We start from the raw sequence: 22,243 nt of genomic DNA, 5'->3' as shown, positions 1-22,243 counted from the left end.
TACGAGTCTTTCTTCAAGATGATCTGTCATCGTTTTTCTTGGGAAATTTTAGGTATCAAAAGTACTAGTGGTATCAGTACTTGGTATCAGCATCACTGACTACTAGTTGAGTACTGAAAAATCTGTATCGGTCTGAAAAAGGAGAAAAAAAAGTGGTATTGAACAGCCCTAGCAGAGACAGCCCAAATCCTACAATAGTCTTGTGCTTTTGTTGAGATGACAATAACAATTTCTTAGCTCTATTAATAGACACACAAACAGAGGCATATGAAATTAATTGCTATGGAACAGCCTTCATTACTGTCACATCACTTCAAGAGGAGATCTCACACTCACACGCCCACTTGGTGATCCCATTAAAGTGCTAGCAGAGGGAGCGTGGGCAGTTTTACAGGGGACATAAATTTGGTCATCAGCCATCTCATCTCCACCGAGGGGAGCCTCAACTCCAGTCAATCTCAACCATCATATCGAAACACAATTATTGCCTTTTGTTATTTGATTTGCGGCCGCAACATGACAACCGCAGGCGTTAACAACAAACCAGAGCTTTTGGGAAGTTCACTTTTGAAAAAAAAAAAAAATCCTGTTACATAAGCGCTCACACTTCAATATTTCTACACAGGCCACTTGCTCCAAATGTTACATCATTTCGAGATGGCAAATAAAGTCGAGAAGGCCGCTTACTTTTAATAGAATGTGGAAAAGGCACATTTGGTTCAAAGTTGCAGCCCGAGCTCGGGGATTATTCAATGTGCTGTGGAGACGAGGCTTGCGGTGAGCTCACGGTCTCTCTGCATCATGCGTAGTCCTCCTCATCTGTGCGTGGAGAGAGCGAGCGCAGGCTGGAGCCCTTACATAACCCAGTTAAAATATACCCGAGTCACATGTAATGATCAGCCCTGCAGATAGATATCCTACTGTTGCTTAAGCGCCTCTGGCACCCATTCAGACATTTCAGAGCGCGTGCATGAACACGCACACGTGCACACATGGCCATAAAACATAAGAATTGGCTTGCCGGGGCCATCCTAACCGGGGTCTGTGTGAACTGTCTGGAAAACGCTTGGGAGTTTTCCTTCTTGGGTGAGGCACATGTGACTGAGCTGGGTCGGGAGGAAGCCACGAGGAGAAAGAGGGCAGGAGGAGGGAGGAGGTAACATGATAGCATGCCTGAAGTCCAACCAGTCACAAAAATGCACCTCATGTCACTTCTCTTCTGACTACATAACCTTTTTAACGAGCAGGCCAAAACGCTATTGGCTGAGCCGCACATGCCAGCCGCCACTGGCACGGGTGCGCTGCATTCATGCAGTCACATTTCTTCCGCTTAGCGATGCGGTTTACATACGCCACTCTAGTGCCAGAAATGTATGCTCGACTGACGCGGGAGACAAGACATGTGCGTTGCTTATTACAAAAGATAGTAATGTGACTTAAAGCAGATGGCGAGGGCTCTTCACTCCCTGGCAATCTTAATAGCGAAACGATTATGTAATCATGCTATAATGGACCTGACAGGCTGCATGGACTCATGTACGTGCAGCATATGTGTCTGAGGCTCCAAATTGCCGTCGCTCACATGTTTGTGCTTACATTCTGGCTTCCGGCACAGGTCTAGGGCTGAACGACCCCCCCCCCCCCTCAATAATATGCCATTATTTTTTTCAAGGCCTTCTTTCCTTGTATTTTTTTTTTAACAAATACAATCAAAAATAATCTGCATTACATTAAACAATAGCAGATTTATTGTCCATAAGTGTTTTCGTATTATAGGTTAGGGCTACCCTAAAATAAAAGCAAATGAACTATGAATTAATATGAACATTTAGTTGTTAACTTACTATATACTATATAAACACTCATGTGTTTTTTTTTAATTGTTTAAGTCTTTTTTTCTATTTTTGCAGATTTGGGCAGTTAGAAGTATATGATGGAAGCCGTTGTGGGCGTGAACACAGCTGACTAGGTTCATGGCTAATAGAAGCAGCTGCTCTCATTCCCCTTAAATTCAGTGTGCGAGAGGCGCACAGTCTTTGACATGGCGCAATCGTTTTTAACGAACTGCAAGCAGACCTTCACGGGAAAATGAAGCAAACTTGGCCATGGCAATCACAGACCAATTAAAAATATTTTTACAGGGCTGACAAATTTAAAGCATTTGAAGATTCATTTATATGATGTAAATCATTACAAAAATTAACTCAGTTAACTGAGTTTTATTTACTTCCTGTTACAGCCTATAACCTACAGCCGAACTTAGCCACTAGCGCTAAGACGGGCAAACGCGGACCCTAGGTAGTTTTTCTTTCAGTATTACTTGCTTGTTGGAGAAAATCTCGAGTAATTTGTGCACTTTAGAAAGCTGAATTCAAATAGCATATTTGTTGTACGTCTTTGGTGTGACACGACGCCTACACGAAGGCTAACTTAAAAAAATAAAGCTTTACCAAACAATACATTGATGCCAATGCAAAGGCTTTTACTTTGAAGTCGGCCTGCGCGTCGACATGACCGCCAGCTTGACTTCCTTTTTCGACGTGTTGCCTTATATCAACGTTTTTATTTAAATTACAAATTTTCTACCAACATTTTCACAATGCCATCCCGAAAGTATATTTAACCGCTAATTTAGGATGCTAAGAAACCGCTAGTTAATTATGTCATCATTGTGTGATACGCCGCAAGTCTCCGACGTTAGTGGCTAGCAGCTAGTGTTAGCATTAGTGCCCCCTGAAGTGCAAAAAATAGCTGGCAACAGTAATTATTAATTATTATTATTTAATGGGCAAAAGTGTTTTATAAAATGAATACATTTATCTTGTTTTGTTTTGTTTTCTCATCCAAAAAAAAAACGTTTTAATCTGTGACTCAAATCCGTGATCCAATCGGAACTTTGACTTTTGTGAACCTTTGCTGTCACCGTCAGTACTTAATCTCTCCTGTCCTGTTTGTTGGGGACGCTAATCCCTAAATGGTGGTAAAGTAGGCAGAAGCAGTGGCAAAGAACTAGTTTCTAGACACTATTGGCGAAGAACAGTCTGCAAGTTTTCACTGTCACTCACATACCGAATATCGTGATATATCGTTGACAAAATTTCTGACAATATATCGAATATCATAGATATCGTGATATTATCGTTATTGTGGGCCACATTGCGTCACAGTATCGAACCATATCGTCTCATCCCCTAATATCTAGACACTTTATAAGTAAAACATACATGTACTGTATATATATACACAAAAATTAAGCCTACCAACCGACAGAAATTAAGTTTTGTTTTCCAGAATTGCAGCCTTTATGATAAATTGCATTATTATTGTGATGTTGACTTGAATTCGATTAATTCAGCCCTAGTACAAATACACACAAACAGCCATTCTCTACTTCGAGCCTAAACCTGAACTTAAATAGTGTCAAAATGACACTTGAGGACAAGCGGGGAGTACGACCTTAAGCCAGGGTGCACAAAGCTGAGTCACAGATCATCATGTGGACAGCTGTCGGTCGGTAACCACAAACACACACACACACACACACACACACTCATGCCAACAACACCCAAACACTCTCGCTCATGCACCCATATCCTCTTGAAGCACACTGGCAGGTAGCGGCACGTTGTGACACTGAGAGTTTAGGTCAGGCGAAGCTACTTGCAAGCTTTTGCATAAGAAAACGTATTTGCTTAGACTTTCTTCACACATTTATAAGGAGCCCCCACAAAAAGGCCACAATGCATAAAAAAAAAAACTCATTCGGAACAGTATGAGGTGTGGCGAAGATTGAACACGTGCATGAAAAGACATGGTAGGTGTAAAACATCTGCCATGTCATAAATTGGGCGTGAGAGTCCGCCTTTGCCTCCCATTCAGAAAATGAAATTATATAATTAAAAGCAGACGCACGCAGCCAACTGTGAGAACCAAAACAACAAGTCATCCTCTGTGACTAAATGACAATCGCAGTGCAAGCTTGTGTCGCTTGACTCATCTCGGATCCTGACGGCAGAACGTGCCAATATAAAAATACATCCCCTCAAAAGGGGATTGAATGACAGAGCCGTGAACGAGGGCCACGTTTGCAACAAGCCGTGTTCAACAAAAGGTATTGGAGCAGCTAAGAAACTCTGGTCTTCGGACTTTTATTCATCTGCTGCCATGTGGCATTACAGGAGGGCAAGGAATTGATATTTACTGACTTAATTGAGGTCAAAACTACTGTATAAGGCAAAAAAATCAGCCAATCAGAGAAGAACAAGAAAATGACAATGAATTAAAGTGAATTAAATATTACACTAGTTTGTCCTTATAAATACAATGAATTTGAATTTGTTTTGTGACCACGCTCAAAACTCAAAACACTCGTACTGAAATGAACAGAAATGAATTCATTCGTACAAATCCCTTGGCCAACAGGAAGCAGTATAAAGGATATGCTGCTCCACCCTTCGCGCTCTCATATCCGCTACGTCTAGAACCAGGAAAATCAAAGCTAACTGTTAGCATGTCAACAGTGTTTTGCTTGTTTGGTCGCATTAAGCAGTGTATACTTTACTAAGGCAAAGCTGTGTTTGTTTTAAACACACATGTAAGTCTCTTTGTTTTATGTTTACTTTAGCAGTACATTTCAACAAGGAGTGGCAATCAATACACATCTTGAAGCTTCTTATTTGATTAATTGTTCACTATTTGCCTAACTGCTACTTAGCGCGGCTTAAGTTGAATTTACTTTGCTACCACCATACAGCGCTTATATCTCAAGTTAGTATTCGCAAGTGTTATACATTATTAACATTTTTAATTACTTATTTCATATATTAACTATGTTGAAATGTTTTATAGATGTGTAGAGTAGGTGAAATAGTGTTGAACTCAGTATAATTTGACCTTAACCTAAGCTGGTACCTTGTTTTGTTTTAAATTCCTTCTTTGTGTCCTTCGTGAGAACAGATTCTGCTTTGAGAGAGCACACACACACACACACACACACACACACACACACACACACATTCTCTGTTCGCACCATCACTCACGGCCACTCTAAATCCAGTTCAATTTGTTTGTGAGATATTGTTTTGGGAAAAAAGTACGAAAAGTACCCTGAGAGTATATTTTGTCTAAAAGACAACACAGCTGCGAACTGTGTACAAAAATTTGATTATGTAACATATTGTGTGAGAACCAATCTGTTTTACTTATTCATGATGGGAGGAGAAATAGGTGTTCTCCTACTGATTTGGATTCTATAAAAGCTGTATTCCGCAAAAGAGGGGGCACACGCGCACCCTGGAATTCCACCTTTTACGTGATGTTCAGTGTTGTGTGACCGTAGATTCTCTGTAATAAATCATCCTTGCAAGGAGTCTTTGTCACAAAGAAGTCTTATCTCCATTTTTTGGAACACGCAAATGATGATAAATTATATCATCATTTAACACAAGTCAAAGCTAAAAAAAAAAAACGCCTGGATGATGACTCATATTCCAAAAAAACTCGTCACTTGTATCTTGAGGTACAATGTTACGGATTAAATACATGTTGTAATTCAAACATTTGAATAGTATGGTGGCCGTGGCAACCCCAGATCAGACCTACCGGTACTTAATTTGCAGACCAGCAGTTGCTAACATCTTTGAGAAAATGTGCAATATATTTGTTATTCATGTTTTCTTATAATTAAGAATTCTGTGGCGATAAATCAGAACTGCAGTCTCGCTCTATTCTTTACTTTTCCATTGCAGCTGTTATTTTATTACACATCACAAATGTTCACAATGCAAACGGAACTAAATTCCTATTTTATAGTGACTAGCGAGTTGTAAATGTGTCCTTGATACGGCTAGTGTCTTATCACATGATGCTCAAAGTTAATTTGAACACAAAGACCACAAAGAGTCTTTTTCCTGAGTTATTTAGTTGCCAATGTCAGTCCTATATACGCGCTCCCCATTGTTGTAAAATACAAAGGGCAGTCAGTCAGTGTCCAAAAACCGACCCGCTTATTCTTTAGTCTTGCCTTGAAGTGGTTCAAACATGTGCCCGAACTGCTGCTTTGATGCCAAATAAATGTCTTGTTTCCTGTGCTTTGAGGGGGGATGATGCATTCACTACGGCTTGGAGGCCTCCAAGACAAAAAGGGGAAATGAGAGTTTGCTCGGAAGCTCTGTGTCGTCACCAAGTCTGGGGTCAGCGGAGGACCTGGGCTTGGACGGCACGACGACGGGAAACTATTTGAAAGCGCCTCACAGCACATTTAAAAATTAACAAGAGCGGCTGGCTGTGCCACGAGACGTCTGGCTTTAAAATGACGTCTGTGGGTGTGTGTGTGTGGCTTTTGGTAGCGTAGTAAAGTTTAGTTCAGAACCGTCCTAAAAGCGTCAGTGGGCCGGTGGTGGCCGGGGAAAATAACTTTTTTTTTTAGCACCCTTCCATTGATAGGACAAAACCAGACACACTGCAGTCCATTCCAAGCAATTGCTCAAGACAGAAATTAGATTGTCATTGATAATGTCAGCACTGTATCACGTCACATTCCTGTTTTTTATTGACTCAAGTGAAGTTATGTCATGCTATGGCGTCACTACTGACGCAGCTATCACCAACCCTACAACCACCTGCACAGCTGTGGAAGCACAAGCCAGATCAGTTTATCGTTCCACAATGTGACTTTGCTGGGCAAACCTGAATTGTACAACTCACAAACATGCTTTTAGTGAGCTCCGTCAACTAAACAACTTTGTCACAAAATGACATCAAAAGTCTTGCTACCAGATGCCGTTCTGCATTTAATGCGCCACTAAAGACTCATCACATGCAGCGTGAAGGGAAACACATTCTTCAACTAGCTTGGTCACGCCAAACATGGGAGCCGGGGACATGAGGCTGGTGTTTGACTTGATGTTTTCTCAGGCGCACGTGATCACGTTTGCAGAGAGAGAGAGAGAGAGAGCCTTCATGACTCACTTGTGCCTCCAGGCTTGGCATGCTTGTCTGGCCTCACTGAGGGGGCTTCTTATCCGGGCAGGCAGATATATTAAGGTGTTGTGCGTAAACACATCATATAAAGTGGAACAAAGTGGCGCACAAGCCTCCACCAAGGTTGAGCACGTGACAAGATAAAAATAAATAAATAAAAGGCTGAATTAGTGTTTTTTTCATCTATTTGCTATTAGCATGTTCTAGATGTGCCCAGTCAAAACCCTGACGTAAATTATTTTAAAATATTGTGGGGGGACCTGAAGCGGGCAGTTTATGCTAGACGCCCATCCAACCTCTCTCAACTGGCTGCATTTTGCAAGGAAGAGTGGCAAAAATTCCCCCAAAGTAGATGTGAAAGACGTGTTTGGATGAAGTTCTCATTGCAAAAGGAAGTGCAATGTGCGATTAAGTGAGAGGTTCAAATACTTTTGCACTAATGAAATCTGAGTTGTTGTTTTTTTAAATCAACAACTTTTGTTCAAGAATGAATGACAATATTTTCAGTCTTTTTGTTCAAGTCTAATATATATATATATATATATATATATATATATGTATACATATATATATATACACACACACACACACTGAAAAAACTCAGTTCACGAAGTTTTTAAAGCAATGGGAACAGGTTGCTTTGATAGTGTGTTCAGTGTTTTTTTCCTTCTCAATGAGCACTATTGAGTAAATAAAAGGAAAACTATTTTGCCCGCAGATAACTTTTTTTATCCGAAGTTACCAAATGAGTGTCTTATCTGATTAACTATTTTAAAAAATAATGTTACTGTTGTCCTAAAGTACATCAGAGGCAGTACTTTTTACTTTATTAATTTAAGGAAAGGAGTTGACTACTTTGATTTTTTTCATTTTTATTTTTTTATCTGAATGTCTACTTAAGGAGAGAGTGAGAGTAGTTTTGTCTCCCCTGGATCAATATTGGTAGAAAATAACTTTTTATAAAAAAAATAAAAATAATAAAAAAAAGAGTACATTTTACATAACAGCCCTTTAAACATAATAATGGTATAAATTAAATTTTGTATAGATTACCTAACTAGTACTTTATCTATTAAAACAAACAGCTAATTCAAATGTGCAAACTCTTACTAGTACTAGTCCTTCTTTAACTTGCTGACTACGCATTTAAAAGGCTGCGCCACAAAGCCATCACGGTGTCCAGATGACATAACCAGGAAGAACGCTTCTGGAATGCCCCCCGCCCCCTCCTCCAAAAAAAAGTTGACTTTTCGCCCAGCTGAAACGAAACCGAGCCGCGTGTTCACGTGTTTGTCTCTTTTGCATCTCATTTACATATGTAAACCGGCTGAGCCTATCCCGCGATTCTTGCTCGCAGCGAACAAGCCCATTTGTCAGACGGGCCCTCCACCAGAGCAAATGGGCTCGTCCGCCACCCGTAGCCCCGCCCCCTCAGACACGTTGTCTCGGGAGAAGCAACACGGGCTACTCGTTGGGTCGCTAGACCTACGCATTCGCTCCGAGCACGTACAGCACGTCTGCTCAGCTCCGGGTCCGAACACGCGCTCTATTCACCCCCGCTGAACAAAGGAACAGGACCGGTCCGATCCACAGTGGGAAAGGTACGTGTCCACTTCAGATCCACTTCATGTTAAAACGTCGATCTCTGCCAGGATTGGGACATTTTGTGAATGATTATTTAGTCAAAATCCTCCAGGGGAATTCACTGCATTCAAGACAAATGCCGGTTGTAGTAGGATTAATAACGGAACACGTGGTGTGGTAGTTTGAATAGAATGATTTCTTTCATCGTGTGTCTTTGTGTGCTTTTCGATTGTATAATCTCACTGTGCGTGTTCCAAATTTGCTAGTGCCATTGATGAGGAAGTCCATTGTGTCTGAACATCTGCCGATAGAACCTCATTTACTTTTGCTCTTCGTGGGGCAACAACATCATACCGTTTTTTTTCTTTTTTTAAACAGAGTAAATGTTTTGGGGATTTATGTGTTTAAAGTGGTGGGCATCTCAATTAGAGGTCCCCACCTACTACACAGGTAAATGCGGATATTGAATGTGGTCTTAAAGAATTGAACATTTAATTTTACATATGTATTGGTTTGAACTGTCTGTATTGTAATTAAAAAAAAAAAAACCTGGTCATGTATTTTGACACGTGTCAGGTGTATGTTTTGTAACTTCAAATAGAACCAATCCAAAATTTAATTATACATTTAGTCATGTCACAGTCGTCGTCTTTAATGTCTAAGAGGAGTGTCATCATTACCCATTTGGTTCTTTCTAATTTATAGTACAGACATTGAGGATTATAGTGTAGTATTATTGGATTAAATGAGATTAAACTATGGAGGCGGTGGCAGACACTTTGACACAAGGGCATGGCGTAAATGTGTGTCCTCTGTTACCCTGTAGTTATTAATGTCCTCTTTAGCCTTGGAAGTGAATTTTCTGGATTTATTCTGTCTAAAGTGTAATATCAATCGATTTCTGTCTCCCCGACTCGTCCATCGCAGCTGTTTGCCCTGTTGCGCAGCAACCTGGCCACTGCCCAAACATTTTCTCGGGTCATTTTTTTTGTTTTTGGGTTTGTCTAGTCTTGTCGAATCTGCAGACGTTTGCTCCACCCCGTCACTTCTGAGATAAGATCAGAGGGGACAAAGAACCAGGGAGCAATTAACTCTCTTTCCCAACAAATTTCACAGGAAGTGAGAGACATAGCAGGCGCGAAAGCATTCTAGTTTACCCCCAAATAATCCCCTGTGCTCAAAATGTTCCTTTTGCTTCCTGCACATGGCGAGAGATTTGAGGAAACGCGTGAGGCCACCAGAAAGTGATATTCTGAGACCGTCTCTTCTCTTTTTTTGTCACCACATCTAAGGGTCCGTCTGAGCCAGTGGTCACCATGGTGGCCGATCCCTACCCCCCTCCTTGAAAAAACAAGCAATGTTTATGAATGAGTGCAGAGCAAGCAAGCAGCTAGGAGGCCTGCTGACAACGTGTCTCCCGTTTGTGTACTTGTGATGCTGGGAATTGGGATGTCACCATAATGGCGCTTTGGAACATTTGTAGGATGCACAGGATTGCTGTGCAAGCTTTTGGATGTTTGGCCAGACTGGTCGTTGTGTTTACTGGCTCGGGTGTTAAGTCTGCAAAACAAACAAGTGAATGTGGTCATCACCATCTGCTTTGAGCTGCCTTTATATTCTTGCGAGTTGGAGATGTTGGGTTAATGGAGACTTCATGTGGCATTTTGTACATTTATACAGGTTTAGACTTCTAGTTGAACACTTTGTGGTTATATCTTCTACAGTCAACCGTCATTTATTGTGGGGGATATATTACAGACCCAACCGCAACGGACAATTCCGAACATCCTGGCATTTCTGATGTTTCTTCAATTTTGCCCGTGACTGGCATGGAAACCAGGCATATTGTAATAGTAGTCAAACAACATTTGATCACATTTTTAAATCAAAAATAATCCTCACAACTCAAATTACAACGAACCAAAGTCCAATGCTTTTCAATGAGCGGAGAGCGTCCTTTCACCGAGAAAATGCTGCATTCGAGGAAAGTAGGAAATTGGATTCATCCCGCTAGGGTTGCGTCAGTTCCAACCTCAAAGTGTTCAAGGCAAATGTAAATACAATCATGATGTTCATGTGACAACATGTACATGTCATCTTTGTTGTTTACATTTGCCTTGAATGCTTTGAGGATTGGAACTGAGACATTCGTGTGGTAGCGTAAATCCGATTTCCTCAAATGCAACATAAAACCGTCATTTTGATTTGTGACATAAGCTCAGAATTGTAAATAGATGAAAATCTGTAATGTATAGAGTAGACCATATAAAACTCTTTTTTACTTTTTATTGTTTTACCCCTGACACACGCTTTAAACAAGTCTAAACTTATTAATGCCTTTTCAACATGTTTCATGTTTATCACTCTCAGTTGAATTCTACAAAACAAAAGAGCATTAACCATTGTATATTCAAACACTAAAATGTTCAACCAAACTATAATTTCATCGAATTAAAGTTCACTAGCTTTATGCTAACAATGCTATACACTGGCTAATGGAAATTAGCAAAGATGTTAACGTAATTGTAAACCAACAACCGCTTCCTTTAACACACACAGAGCAACAACACATTCAAATAGAGTGTACAGAATACTCATAGGCATATATTCTCTCTGCTCTGTGGAAATAACTATTACAGGAGTCAGTCGGGGACTTCCTCTACCTCTTCTACTTGCCCTTAATTACGCTGCACCTCTTCCAGTAGAGCTTAGTGCTTAGAAACACAACTCTAAATTCAGAGTGTCTGGATACCTTAAACCCATTAAAAAACACAAGCGCATTGTACTGTTTGACGATATTAATGGTAACTCTCTGTTTCAGGTCAGTGATGGTCAGTGGTAGTTAAAACCTGCAGCCAAGGATGTCTGCTACAGATTCGGACAACTCCATCGACTGGCTCGCTAGCGACACTGAGGACAGCACCAGCGAACAGGAGTCGGAGAGGACGCGCGACCAGTCGGATGCCCCTTCCACCGACAGCCGCTGGGGCCACGAGGCGTCCACAAGGGGGCGTCCTTCCAGTTGCAAGGAAACGTGGGAAAGGAACGCCATTGAACTGTGTAAAACACAAGGCGAGAAGACGAAGCGTCGTCACAGCCTCGCGGAGGAGGAGGGAGGACGGATCATTTCCAGTCAGTCTGAGAAGGGGCGACTTTTCACCCGAAAGGTGAGCTCACTGGTTGGTGTCAACAAAACTGGGCCGAGGCCTCTGACCGGTATCAACTGTGTGACGTTTTTACAAGTGCCTCATGAATAACACGATGCGCGGTAAATGTCCACCTCAACTCACCAGTGTCAGCAGAGTTAGTCATGTTTTCTGCTATAAATCCTATCCACAGAACAAGGGGCGGAGACACGGGGGTTGAGTCATGTCTAGCAACTTTTTAAACCGAATAGCCGTTGAAAGCCTAATTAATTTATTCCACATTTCAAGTGGTCTGCTTTATGTATTAATCAATAAGAAGAACTCATACAGTAAACAAAGGACAACATTGAGCATTGTAAGTTCTTTCTTCCTGGCATCATGATTGTTTGCTTTATTAGATGCGTTGAGTTTTCAACATCGCGTTTCCAATGTTGCATGGATATGATGATTCTCTCTTGAATTATTGACAGACTGCAGTGGGTCTAGCTCCGCCTTTTTGGCACCATACCGGATACGCTGTAGTTTCGATGCAAATGTTATATAAAGCAGATTAAGGGGGGTTAAAGTTGAGGGCTGCATGGGTTAAGCTAAATTCTGTTGTCATGTTGTCAGCAGAGATGAAATAGAACTGTACCCAACTGTATTATTTTGTGTATATGAGCCTAAAGAAATTCATTTCAAATCAATGTGTTATTGTTTTCAGTGCATGGAGCTGCAATGTTACATTCAGCCACTGTCATCAATCTTGAATGGCCTTCGTTCAGGGAGATACAGAGAACGTAAGTCTCCTATTTTATGTACTTTGTGTGTGTGTGTATTAACAAAAAATACACATTTGTGCAATTTTAAACGGGTATTTACATACCACATATTTAACTGTAAGGCAATCTCTTAAAATAGCCTCGCATGGTGGTGGTGGGGGGTGAGGTGGGGGAGAATAATTTATTTAAACTAGGGGCGTCGAGCGATAAATTTTTTTTTACTCGTAATTATCGCATGAGTTCAATAGTTAACCTAATCACAAATTTTATATCTGTTCTAAATGTACAATAAAAGTTTTCATACTCTTGTCAAGCAAAAGTGGAAAAATGTTAAACTAATAGAAATATGGCTGCATCTTTTAGTCATTGATACAGTTATTTCATAAAATTTAGTTAAAATTAAAAAGATGTACTGTAAAAAAAACATGTGTGATATTGATTTGTGATTTTTCTGCCACTAGATGGCATAATTGTATTTGTAGGACATTGGTAACAGCTCCGTGTAAGAGCTATCTCATCTTTAACATGAAATAACTTGTGAAATTCTGCACATTTTTAAAATGGTAAAATACAACTTGACCCCAGTCTTGTTGGAGGCTAATTATTTGTCCTTTTTTGCGTGTTCCAAAAAATTGAAGATAGACTTCTTGTGAGAAAAACTCCTTGCAAGGATGATTTATTACAGAGAATCTCCGGTCACACAACACTGAACATCACGTAAAAGGTGGAATTCCAGGGTGCGCGTGTGCCCCCTCTTTTGCGGAATAAAGCTTTTATAGAATCCAAATCAGTAGGAGAACACCTATTTCTCCTCCCATCATGAATAAGTAAAACAGATTGGTTCTCACACAATATGTTACATAATGGAATTTTTGTACACAGTTCGCAGCTGTGTTGTCTTTTAGACAAAATATACTCTCAGGGTACTTTTCGTACTTTTTTCCCAAAACAATATCTCACAAACAAATTGAACTGGATTTAGAGTGGCCGTGAGTGATGGTGCGAACAGAGAATGTGTGTGTGTGTGTGTGTGTGCGCTCTCTCAAAGCAGAATCTGTTCTCACGAAGGACACAAAGAAGGAATTTAAGACAAAACAAGGTACCAGCTTAGGTTAAAGTCAAATTATACTGAGTTCAACACTATTTCACCTACTCTACACATCTATAAAACATTTTAACATAGTTAATATATGAAATAAGTAATTAAAAATGTTAATAATGTATAACAGTCTCCACAAATATATGCATTATTATTAAATATATTAGTGCTAAATGTTCAAGTGGACATGTCTGCTGCGTTGCGACTGGAATTCCCCCAGTACAGGCTTTCAAAGTAAGGGGCGGTCATTAGACATTTGTGGTGTGAAAGGAACTTTAACTCAAAATTACCCCACTAATTATAACACCCTTCATTTAAATGTTGTTGTTTTTTTGTTTTTTTTAATAACTTGACAACTAGCAATGTCACACTTCAGCCACTGTAAATGAGATGCCTGGCGAAGTGGAGTGAGAACATAGTGTACCCACATTTGTACAGGGCGAGAGCCACTCTTAATTATTGGTCTGATAGGCACTGCAAAGGCCTCAGCAAGGAAGGGAAGGATCGCGTCATGGTCAGACAGCCTGTTCACTTTATAATCCCAAAACCTTATGTGACCCTGCGCTACCCAAGCCACAAAGAGGAGGAGACTGTTTTTGAGAGCACATAAACACACACGCTCTACAAATGCACGTTTTACGCAAGCCATCTGTACTGCACACTCCGCTCTGTCCTGCCGTCAACTCAGCTCATGTGTTACAACATTTCCTTCTCCAGGGCTCAGCAGTTTCCAAGAGAGTGTTGCCATGGACCGAATCCAAAGGATCCTGGGTGTTCTACAAAACCCTTACTTGGGGTATGTGTCCTCAACTAACACCTAATACTTCAACACGTGCAACAAAGCTCTGTTTTAAATTGCAACACAGTATATGGACAAAAAAGGACATTACAGTATTTTGAGAAGACTTTCTATAAGAATTTGGAGTGCACCTGTGGGATTTGTTGTGAACTTGAGAAGTCAGAGGTCACTTGAACCCGAGAGAGCACCTGGCTTACACTCTCTGTTCTCATTCCAAAAATGTGTGATGGTGTCAACTGTAAAGGACCCCCCCTGCCCCCCCTCCAAATACACACACACACAAAACTCATCCAAGGATGAGCTTATGGGCCTTCTATAAACTGTTCCCACAGATTCGACAAGATAGAATTTCAAGTGTATATTCAGTGGTTCAGTGGCAAAAACCCGTGAACAACACGGGTTATAGAAAAAGTGATTATATTTGCCTATATTATCTCATTTGCTCCCCAAAACGTAAGAATACGTTCCATTTTAAATGTTTTAAGTGAGTAAGTTTGAACTGCAGAGAACGGGTGAAGCAATGGTAGTAATCACAAAAACGGCCAGCAGGTGGCATCAGAGTATAAGAGATCAACACGGCCCATGTTGCAAACGGGCAGATTTCCCCACAGTTCTAAACAGATTTGTGAATAATGATGAAACTTACCTATATTGTAATGCTAATTGCTGCAAAACGGAAACAGATAAAAAAAAATTATATTTATATATATATATATATATATATATATATATATATATATATATATATATATATATAAATAATAAAAAAAAATCCTGATAAAAGAAGAAACTCTAATCTTTCTTTCGGTAGGTTCCATGATTTTATAGCAATAGAACACAATATTCTGGGGGACTTGCAAAATCAGTCAAAATCCAGTAAAACAGCCGGGAGCGAAGGGGGTTGCTTCAGTGAAAATGATTGGGAGTGAATGAGTTAATATCTTTAAAAAATAATTTTGCCACTTGCTGTCGACTGAAGATGACATCACCTGTGCTGAGGAAATAGGTAACGACTAATCATGGCTCAGTTTGGAGACCAAACCCAGAAAACAGGTGAGCCGTGATTGGTCGTTACCCATTTCCTAAGCACAGGAGATGTCATCTTCAGTCAAAAGGAAGTGAAAAAATGTTTTTTAAAAGCCTTAATTGTGCATGAAAAATAATGACGTTATCAAATTAATTCTGGACAAAATATTATCTTCTCTGTTGAAAATGTCTCGATGAGTCAAGCATCCATTCAAGTGTGAAAATAAATGGTTACCGTTCTGAAAGCTAAATCCTAAGTACAATTTATTACACAACTTTTGGAAACTTGTAGAACCTGCGTTTGGCACCCTCGAATCCAACATGGCTGCAACACATGGCACACAGCGGGTTTCAATGCCCCCCCCTCCACTCCCCGCCACACGTTTTCGGGATAAATTTACTGCAGAGATTGCAGGGTCTCGCTGCAGTCGGGCATCTCGTTAAAAATGAATAAGGCTCCATGTGGGAGCGGCACTCCAGCCTCTGCTTGATTAGACGCTATAATGGCGTGGTGAGATCACCGCTCCTTAAAGCCGAACCTTTCTCTACGCGTTATTGCTATTGTACGTGTGTACCACGGAGTTGAATACTGTCTATTTTGATAGTTTTCTTTTCGGATTATAGGTTAGACTTGCACAATCTAATAAAATCCGACACAAGAGCTTATCCAAAATCTAGCTTTTACTAAGACAACAATGTTCTGTTTTGACTTCAAAGAGGCATTTCTATTGTTTTGGTACCTATTTAGTTTCATGAGAGATACAGTAACCACAGTATTTCATTGGTTCCGCTGGGAAATTCGGTATGTTGTGACTCACAATAGATGTGAATGGGGGAGGGGAGGCAGTCCAATGAAAAGCAGGTCTTGCCAAATCTTTGTTTTTGATTTTTTTTTTCCTCAGAAAACCAAAGGGAGGATTAAAAAGTCTCCTAGAACAAAAAAAATGGATATGCAATACATGTTTTGGGGTGAACTGTGGCCAAATATAGCTCAATAATAAAAATATATCTTAAACACGGTCTAAAATGTTTTGACCGTTTGTGAACAAACAATTGAAAACGGACTCCTCCCATGGCTCAACCCCCGCTCTGTGATTGGCTGGAAGGGTAAACATTAGTTAGGTTTCCATCCACCCATTTTGATTGAAAATTTACAAGAAATGCGAAAAATAAAACTGAACGGAAATGCTAGAAATTCAAAAAAAGGGCCCAAAATTCGCAAAAAAAAAGTTTTTACACTTGGAGGGGGTGGATTTTGAAGTGTATCGAAAAAACGAAAATGCTAATTTAGGCTATGGAAACAGGTTGCGCAAATAAACGCTGACAAAACCGGATACACGTCACATGTACGTTTGTAGTCACAAAGCAATGGCGGACGATAAAGTATGGTATGTTTGGGGGGGATGAAACTGAAATATTTTTTAAATTAATTAAAGAAGTGAATATTAATGCTATTTTAGATGGAAAACAGCAAAGAAACGCTACGGTTTACCCAGAATTACACAAGCAAACTCATACAACGTCAATCGCATCCTGGTCGTCTTCTTCTTTTAAATTACTGGTGGATCGCATCGCTATGGTGTATACCGCCACCTACAGCGGCGGAGTCCTCTGTCAATATTTGCAAAAGAAGAACAGATAGAAACAGGCACAAGTCGCATGTCCATTTTGTGCATTTTCACAAAATTCGCTTAAAAATTCCGAAACATTTGGATGGAAACTAGACTAGTGACTTTCCGCCCAAAAAATGTCCTTGTTATGTCACAATACAGGGGGGGGGGGGGGGGGGGTCTGATGATGACAAAATCACCACCACACAATAACAGAAGCCCAGAGGTGTTGATTGAGAAGGATTTCATGTGTATATATCCAGTGTTTATGAAGTGTTTATTTCTGAGTGAAAACTTAAGTCCCCGCCTTTAAAAAATATAGACTGTAAGGTGCGATTATGAGCATAAAAAAAGAAGCTTAAATGTGATCTTTGTCAAGGCAAAAGTTTCTTATTTGACCTATTAGAATGCGCAAGTGGTAAATAATATACAAGTGCATGCTGTTGAACCTTTTTATATTATATAAATATATAAAACGGGCTTTTGCATTGGACCAAATATAATCACTCTACTCTAACTTCTGCATGCAACCATATGCAAATAAAACTACCAGTACTCCGAAGCAACAGTTCCGTTACAATACATGTGATTACTCTTGACTGTCTAAGAATGAACCAGCGACTTAATTTGAATACTGCGTGCAACGTGCCGCCAGTGCCGGTGCTCTGGCATCAGCTTAAGTGGGCACACGCTAATTGCTGCCTTCAGCTGCCAGCTGCCGCCGTCATCAAGGAGACAAAGAGTGGGTGTGGCAGTTCTCCCTGTAGATAGTCTGGGTCGAGGCTGGAAGGTGGATCTAAATCCCCTCTTGCCCCCCCCCCCCCCCTCTACTGCCAGCTGGCAGCTCCAACAGCCACACAATGGCAGATAGGATCAAAGTGACTTTTTTTTTTTTTTTTTTAGCACTCACTGTTACAGATAATCTTTCACATGAATTTAACATGCTGTGAAAGGAGTAAGGGAAGAAGGTCCTGATCGTATGACACTGGCTAATCCCTGCCCACCATCTGGTTTATATGGGCTGGAAATTAAAGGGCCGCCACGTTCTGCCCACCTCCGACGAGAAATGCGTCACGCAGGCTAGTTTATTTTCACGGTGGCGGCTTTGGTGCTTTTAAATTTAGAGGCGAGTGGAACTGTTATACACGAGGCCACGTGTGAGAGCCAAACATGTGAGAAATGTACCAGGGAGAATTTTCCTCCCCACACATGGAGCGCAGGCTTTTTTTTTTTCTTTTTTTTTTTGTAAGAGCGTAATTGTTCACTTGGCTCTTTGAGAGTGCATATTTCCTGCATGAGCTTAAAAGAGAGATAAGATTTCATTTCATTGCGGTTGGCAAGATTTCAGGCAGATTACTCAGATTCATGCAACCGTAGCTCATACGTTTTTTTTTTTTTGCTCACTCTCTTTGTTTCTTTGCCTTTTTTTTTCCAGGGAGAAATACATTAGTATAATTCTTAAAATGGAGGAGATGCTGAAGAGTTGGTTCCCCAATGTAAAACCCTTCCACCAACCGGCTGCCACCCACACAGAGGAAGCCGTTCCTACCAAGAAACTCAAGGTACAGTTTGGGTTTTACAAAAAAAAAAAAAAAAAAAAACTCTTGCTGTGAAGAACATAATGACGCGGCGGGGAAATGAGGATTAAAATTCTATTATTACCCAATCGCTGGTCTAAAACCGTTAAGGGAGGATTGGAAGCTATTTTTACTGGCGTGCAGTATTAACTGTCTCGTGTTCCACGTGAACAATCGCAGAGGAGAAAAGGTAATTTTGAAGGAGTGTCCCTGAGGGAATAATAAAGGTCAGAACATTCTGTGACATTCTCTTGCCAAGGTGTACACACCCTCGTGGTTTTTTATTATTTTATTTTTTTAAACTTCTCCTCACCTCTGTTGCGCAACTACTCTTACATTGGTACACTATAATCAAAACTTTGTGAAAGATGCCAATCATTGCAGTCCCTGTCATAAGGGCAAAGAATGTTATTGATATCTTTCAGCAGATCGTTTTTGATTTATTGGCTGCTTGGGTTAGCTTGACATCAGCAGGTGTCTTGAGTAAGAGCAATGTTGGCAACTACCTGTAGATCTTAACAAAGCCAGCATATAAATGTATAATAGAGTTAATTAGACTTTAAAAGCAAGGAGAATCTACTGTTACATGAATTGACTCATAGATTACTGTCTAATCGTGATAAGTCCAGGAAATTTACTTTAAAAAATATATATTTTTAAAATATAATTTGTAGAGTGCAATCCTTATCATGTTGTATTGTAATATCTGTGCCTCGCTTGGCCTAAAAGATTACTTCTGCTTGTTGAGATGTCTGTAATTATTGTTAGTTGATTTTCTCCAAAAATGTGCGCGTCATGTTCAAGAAAAAATATAGGCCATAAGCAATTTAGTGCTGGAATAGTCACAACAATGTATGGAATGCTCCTTACTGCTACATCCTAGAGCTGTCAAAATTAATCGATCGAAAGTAATCGATTATCAAATTAATCGACAGCTATTTTAATAATCAAGTCATTGTTTAGAGCATTGTTTAAATAAAAATTGTCCAAATCCTCCAATTTCAGTCAACAATAATTATTGTCCGATTTATGTAGTCCTTCAGAGTAGACTGATTATCTTTTGTATTTAATCAAAATAAGACATTTACTTTTACTTTGGAAAACAATGACTGAATCAGTTACTGAATTTCAAAAAGGTCTTTTTATCCCCCCCAAAAAATACTAAAGGAATAACAATAATTGGTTAATAAACAGTAAGTGGGGAAAATGGTTTTGTATTACGCTCAAATGTGAAATAAAATTTGATCCCATTATTCGATGAATCGATGGAATAATCAATTCTAAAAGTAATCGAAAGTGACAGCCCTACTACACCCCCCAAACAAACGAGTCCCTTTGGTTTCCAGACATGCAATAGCATGACTTGCTACATTTTCAGCCGACGCATTACTTTCAATTCCTCTTTTGCATAATATCTGCTCACACAGAATCACAACAACATATTCTATAGGATCTGGCGAGAACTTCGTCTTATCAATTAAACCAATCTACATGGTGCTCTTTATTTCCTCAACAGCTTTCCCCCGTGACGCCAACCGCGGCAGTGAACCCCGTCGCCCTCAGCGAATCACCGCTGGCCGCCAAACCCCTGCGAGTCACGTACCTCACACCTCCCGGCGCTTACTCGGCCAACAACCTGAAATGGCTCCACACGTCTCCCATCTGCTCCCCGACATCGGAGCAGCCTCAGCCCGCGCCCCGGCACGTGGCGCCCCCTAGAGACCTAACGCAGGACAGCGCCGTGTCCTCCAGCACGGATAGCCCCGCCAAGACAGACTCCGTGCCCAGAGGGCCTCCGCCGGGGAAAATCAACGCGCCGTGTCTAGAGCGCCTCCTCAAGTCCACGGAAAGCATCATCACCCGCAAGCGGGCGTCGGGTTTGATGGACAGCAGCTGGTCCTAGTCCACATGGGGAAGGGCTGCTTACCCCCTGACTCGACCGTGGAGGCCAGTTTAGCTCGCTTCACCCATTCCAGCCTTCAAAAGGGACGTGCCAGGTGTACTTTTTAGTGTGGAAGACAAACGTGTTGTACCATCTGTGTGGGAACGCGCCCTCTCGGTCGGACATGACAAGTGTCTGCTCTGGTTCCCTTTTTGTTTTGTCATTTGCACTCTTGGGTCGCTTTTTTTTTTTTGAGGTCCCACTGAAGGTCCGACGGTTCCCGTTTGAGTAATTGTCAACGCGCCATCTTGCCTGCGAGGTGAAGAGAAGTCAGCAGCGGTCTACATATTGTTGTGCTGAAAATGTGACATTATTTTCTCCTTCTCATGACTCCGCTCTGTTAAGTTTATTTCTGTGACTGTTACTCATTTTCATACTTTGAAAATAAGTCTTTTTTGGTACAACTCTTCTACCTCAGCGGGCGCCACATCACAGTTGACGGGCGAGCGGGGGAATGTGAACGCATCGCTCGCCCTCTCTGGACACCTCAAGCGGATCTTGCAGTGAACCCGGCCGGCAACGAACAGCCAGCTCTGAAGCACGAACCGCCCTGCTCGGTGCTCGGGGACGTTCCCGCCGCAGGGGTCCCTCTAGTGGCGCCGTTGTAAAGAATGTCCGCTTTTGAGTCTCCCAGTAGAAGGCAAACAGTGCCTGTAACGTCAAGCTGTGCCTGCACGCCGGTGTAATAAAGCGGAGAGAAGTGTCGGGATTTCCTGCTCCAAGGCTGGATTGTACAAAATCAGGAATTGTCAGTCACTCTCCTGCCATTCATTCACTTGGAAAGCGTAAATTATTCAGTTCTTGCCAACCCGTTTCTGTGGTGGAGTAGAACAATTCTTATGTTTTGCCACAGAACTCAGACAGTATGTTAAGACCAGCAGAGCAGGGGCAAGGTTGTTCCCCGTGTAAGCCCGACAAGAGAGGTTGTCGATTTACTCTGAAAAGTGGCCTTTATAGTGTGAAATTTTATACTTTCAAAATAAATGTGTGTATATTTGTTCAATGCAAACTGACTGTTGATTGTTTTTACTTGAGATGTGCGATACCATTTTTTTTTGCCAGACCGATAGTGTGAGTAATCCGATACCACTAGTACTTTTGACACATTAAAATTCCGCCACCAAGACCAATATATCCCAACATAGCATTTTTTGTTAAATTGCATGGAATTAATGGCAATTTCCCATTCTAATTACTAGTTATTGATCGTAAAATGGCCACAAGACCTTGAAATAAAGTCAGGCATCGGCCCGATATGATGCCTGGTATCATTACTTGCCCATCTAGTTTTTTATTGAGTGCTTTATAAGAAGATGCTTTAAGAATAATTACATTTCAATTAGGGGTGGGAATCTTTGACTGTCTAACGATTCGATTCAAAATCGATTGTCGATTTGATTGGCAATGATGTTCTGCTTCAATTTATAGATGAGCAAAGAATCGTCATGATCTATTTCAGTGTGACTCGCTAATGCTAATTAACATGCTACTCGTGGCACTTTTATCACTCAAAAGAACGGCTATTCATACAAAATGCTTCAGGAATACATACAGAGAAGCATCTTAACATTACTCACTGACATGTGCTCTTCCTACGCTGCAAAAAAAAAAAAACTTTTATTGGCATAACTTGATTGTGACTTTTTTCTTCTACTCTCTAATGTGGCTCCAACTTAACTGTGTATTAGGACATGCAGAACTACACTGCCCCTAAGTGG

The 22,243-nt window shown here is 40.8% G+C and overlaps 2 protein-coding genes across 3 annotated transcripts in view; one reads left to right on the top strand and one right to left on the bottom strand.

Annotated features, from left to right (window-relative positions):
• LOC144053705 (uncharacterized) overlaps window positions 1–22,243 on the bottom strand; it is a 51,831-nt gene that overhangs the window by 22,054 nt on the left and 7,534 nt on the right. The window lies entirely within an intron of this gene.
• Window positions 8,430–21,534, top strand: ciartb (circadian associated repressor of transcription b). Its single transcript, XM_077568094.1, has 6 exons — window positions 8,430–8,582; window positions 11,387–11,732; window positions 12,415–12,490; window positions 14,289–14,367; window positions 18,442–18,568; window positions 20,100–21,534. Exons 2-6 carry the CDS (start codon window positions 11,427–11,429, stop codon window positions 20,484–20,486), a joined length of 975 nt encoding a protein of 324 aa, XP_077424220.1. The 5' UTR covers window positions 8,430–8,582; window positions 11,387–11,426; the 3' UTR covers window positions 20,487–21,534.

Source organism: Vanacampus margaritifer, chromosome 6, assembly GCF_051991255.1.
Source record: "Vanacampus margaritifer isolate UIUO_Vmar chromosome 6, RoL_Vmar_1.0, whole genome shotgun sequence".
Lineage (NCBI taxonomy): Eukaryota > Metazoa > Chordata > Actinopteri > Syngnathiformes > Syngnathidae > Vanacampus > Vanacampus margaritifer.
The sequence above is the reverse complement of the archived record's forward strand: the minus strand, read 5'-3'. Positions and strand labels throughout refer to the sequence as shown.

Excerpts from the sequence above, each read along its gene's own strand:
- ciartb (XM_077568094.1), top strand. The coding sequence starts at position 11,427 with ATGTCTGCTACAGATTCGGACAACTCCATCGACTGGCTCGCTAGCGAC. Across the intron at positions 11,733-12,414 it reads GGCGACTTTTCACCCGAAAG|TGCATGGAGCTGCAATGTTA; the intron begins GTGAGCTCACTG and ends TATTGTTTTCAG. Across the intron at positions 18,569-20,099 it reads TTCCTACCAAGAAACTCAAG|CTTTCCCCCGTGACGCCAAC; the intron begins GTACAGTTTGGG and ends TTTCCTCAACAG.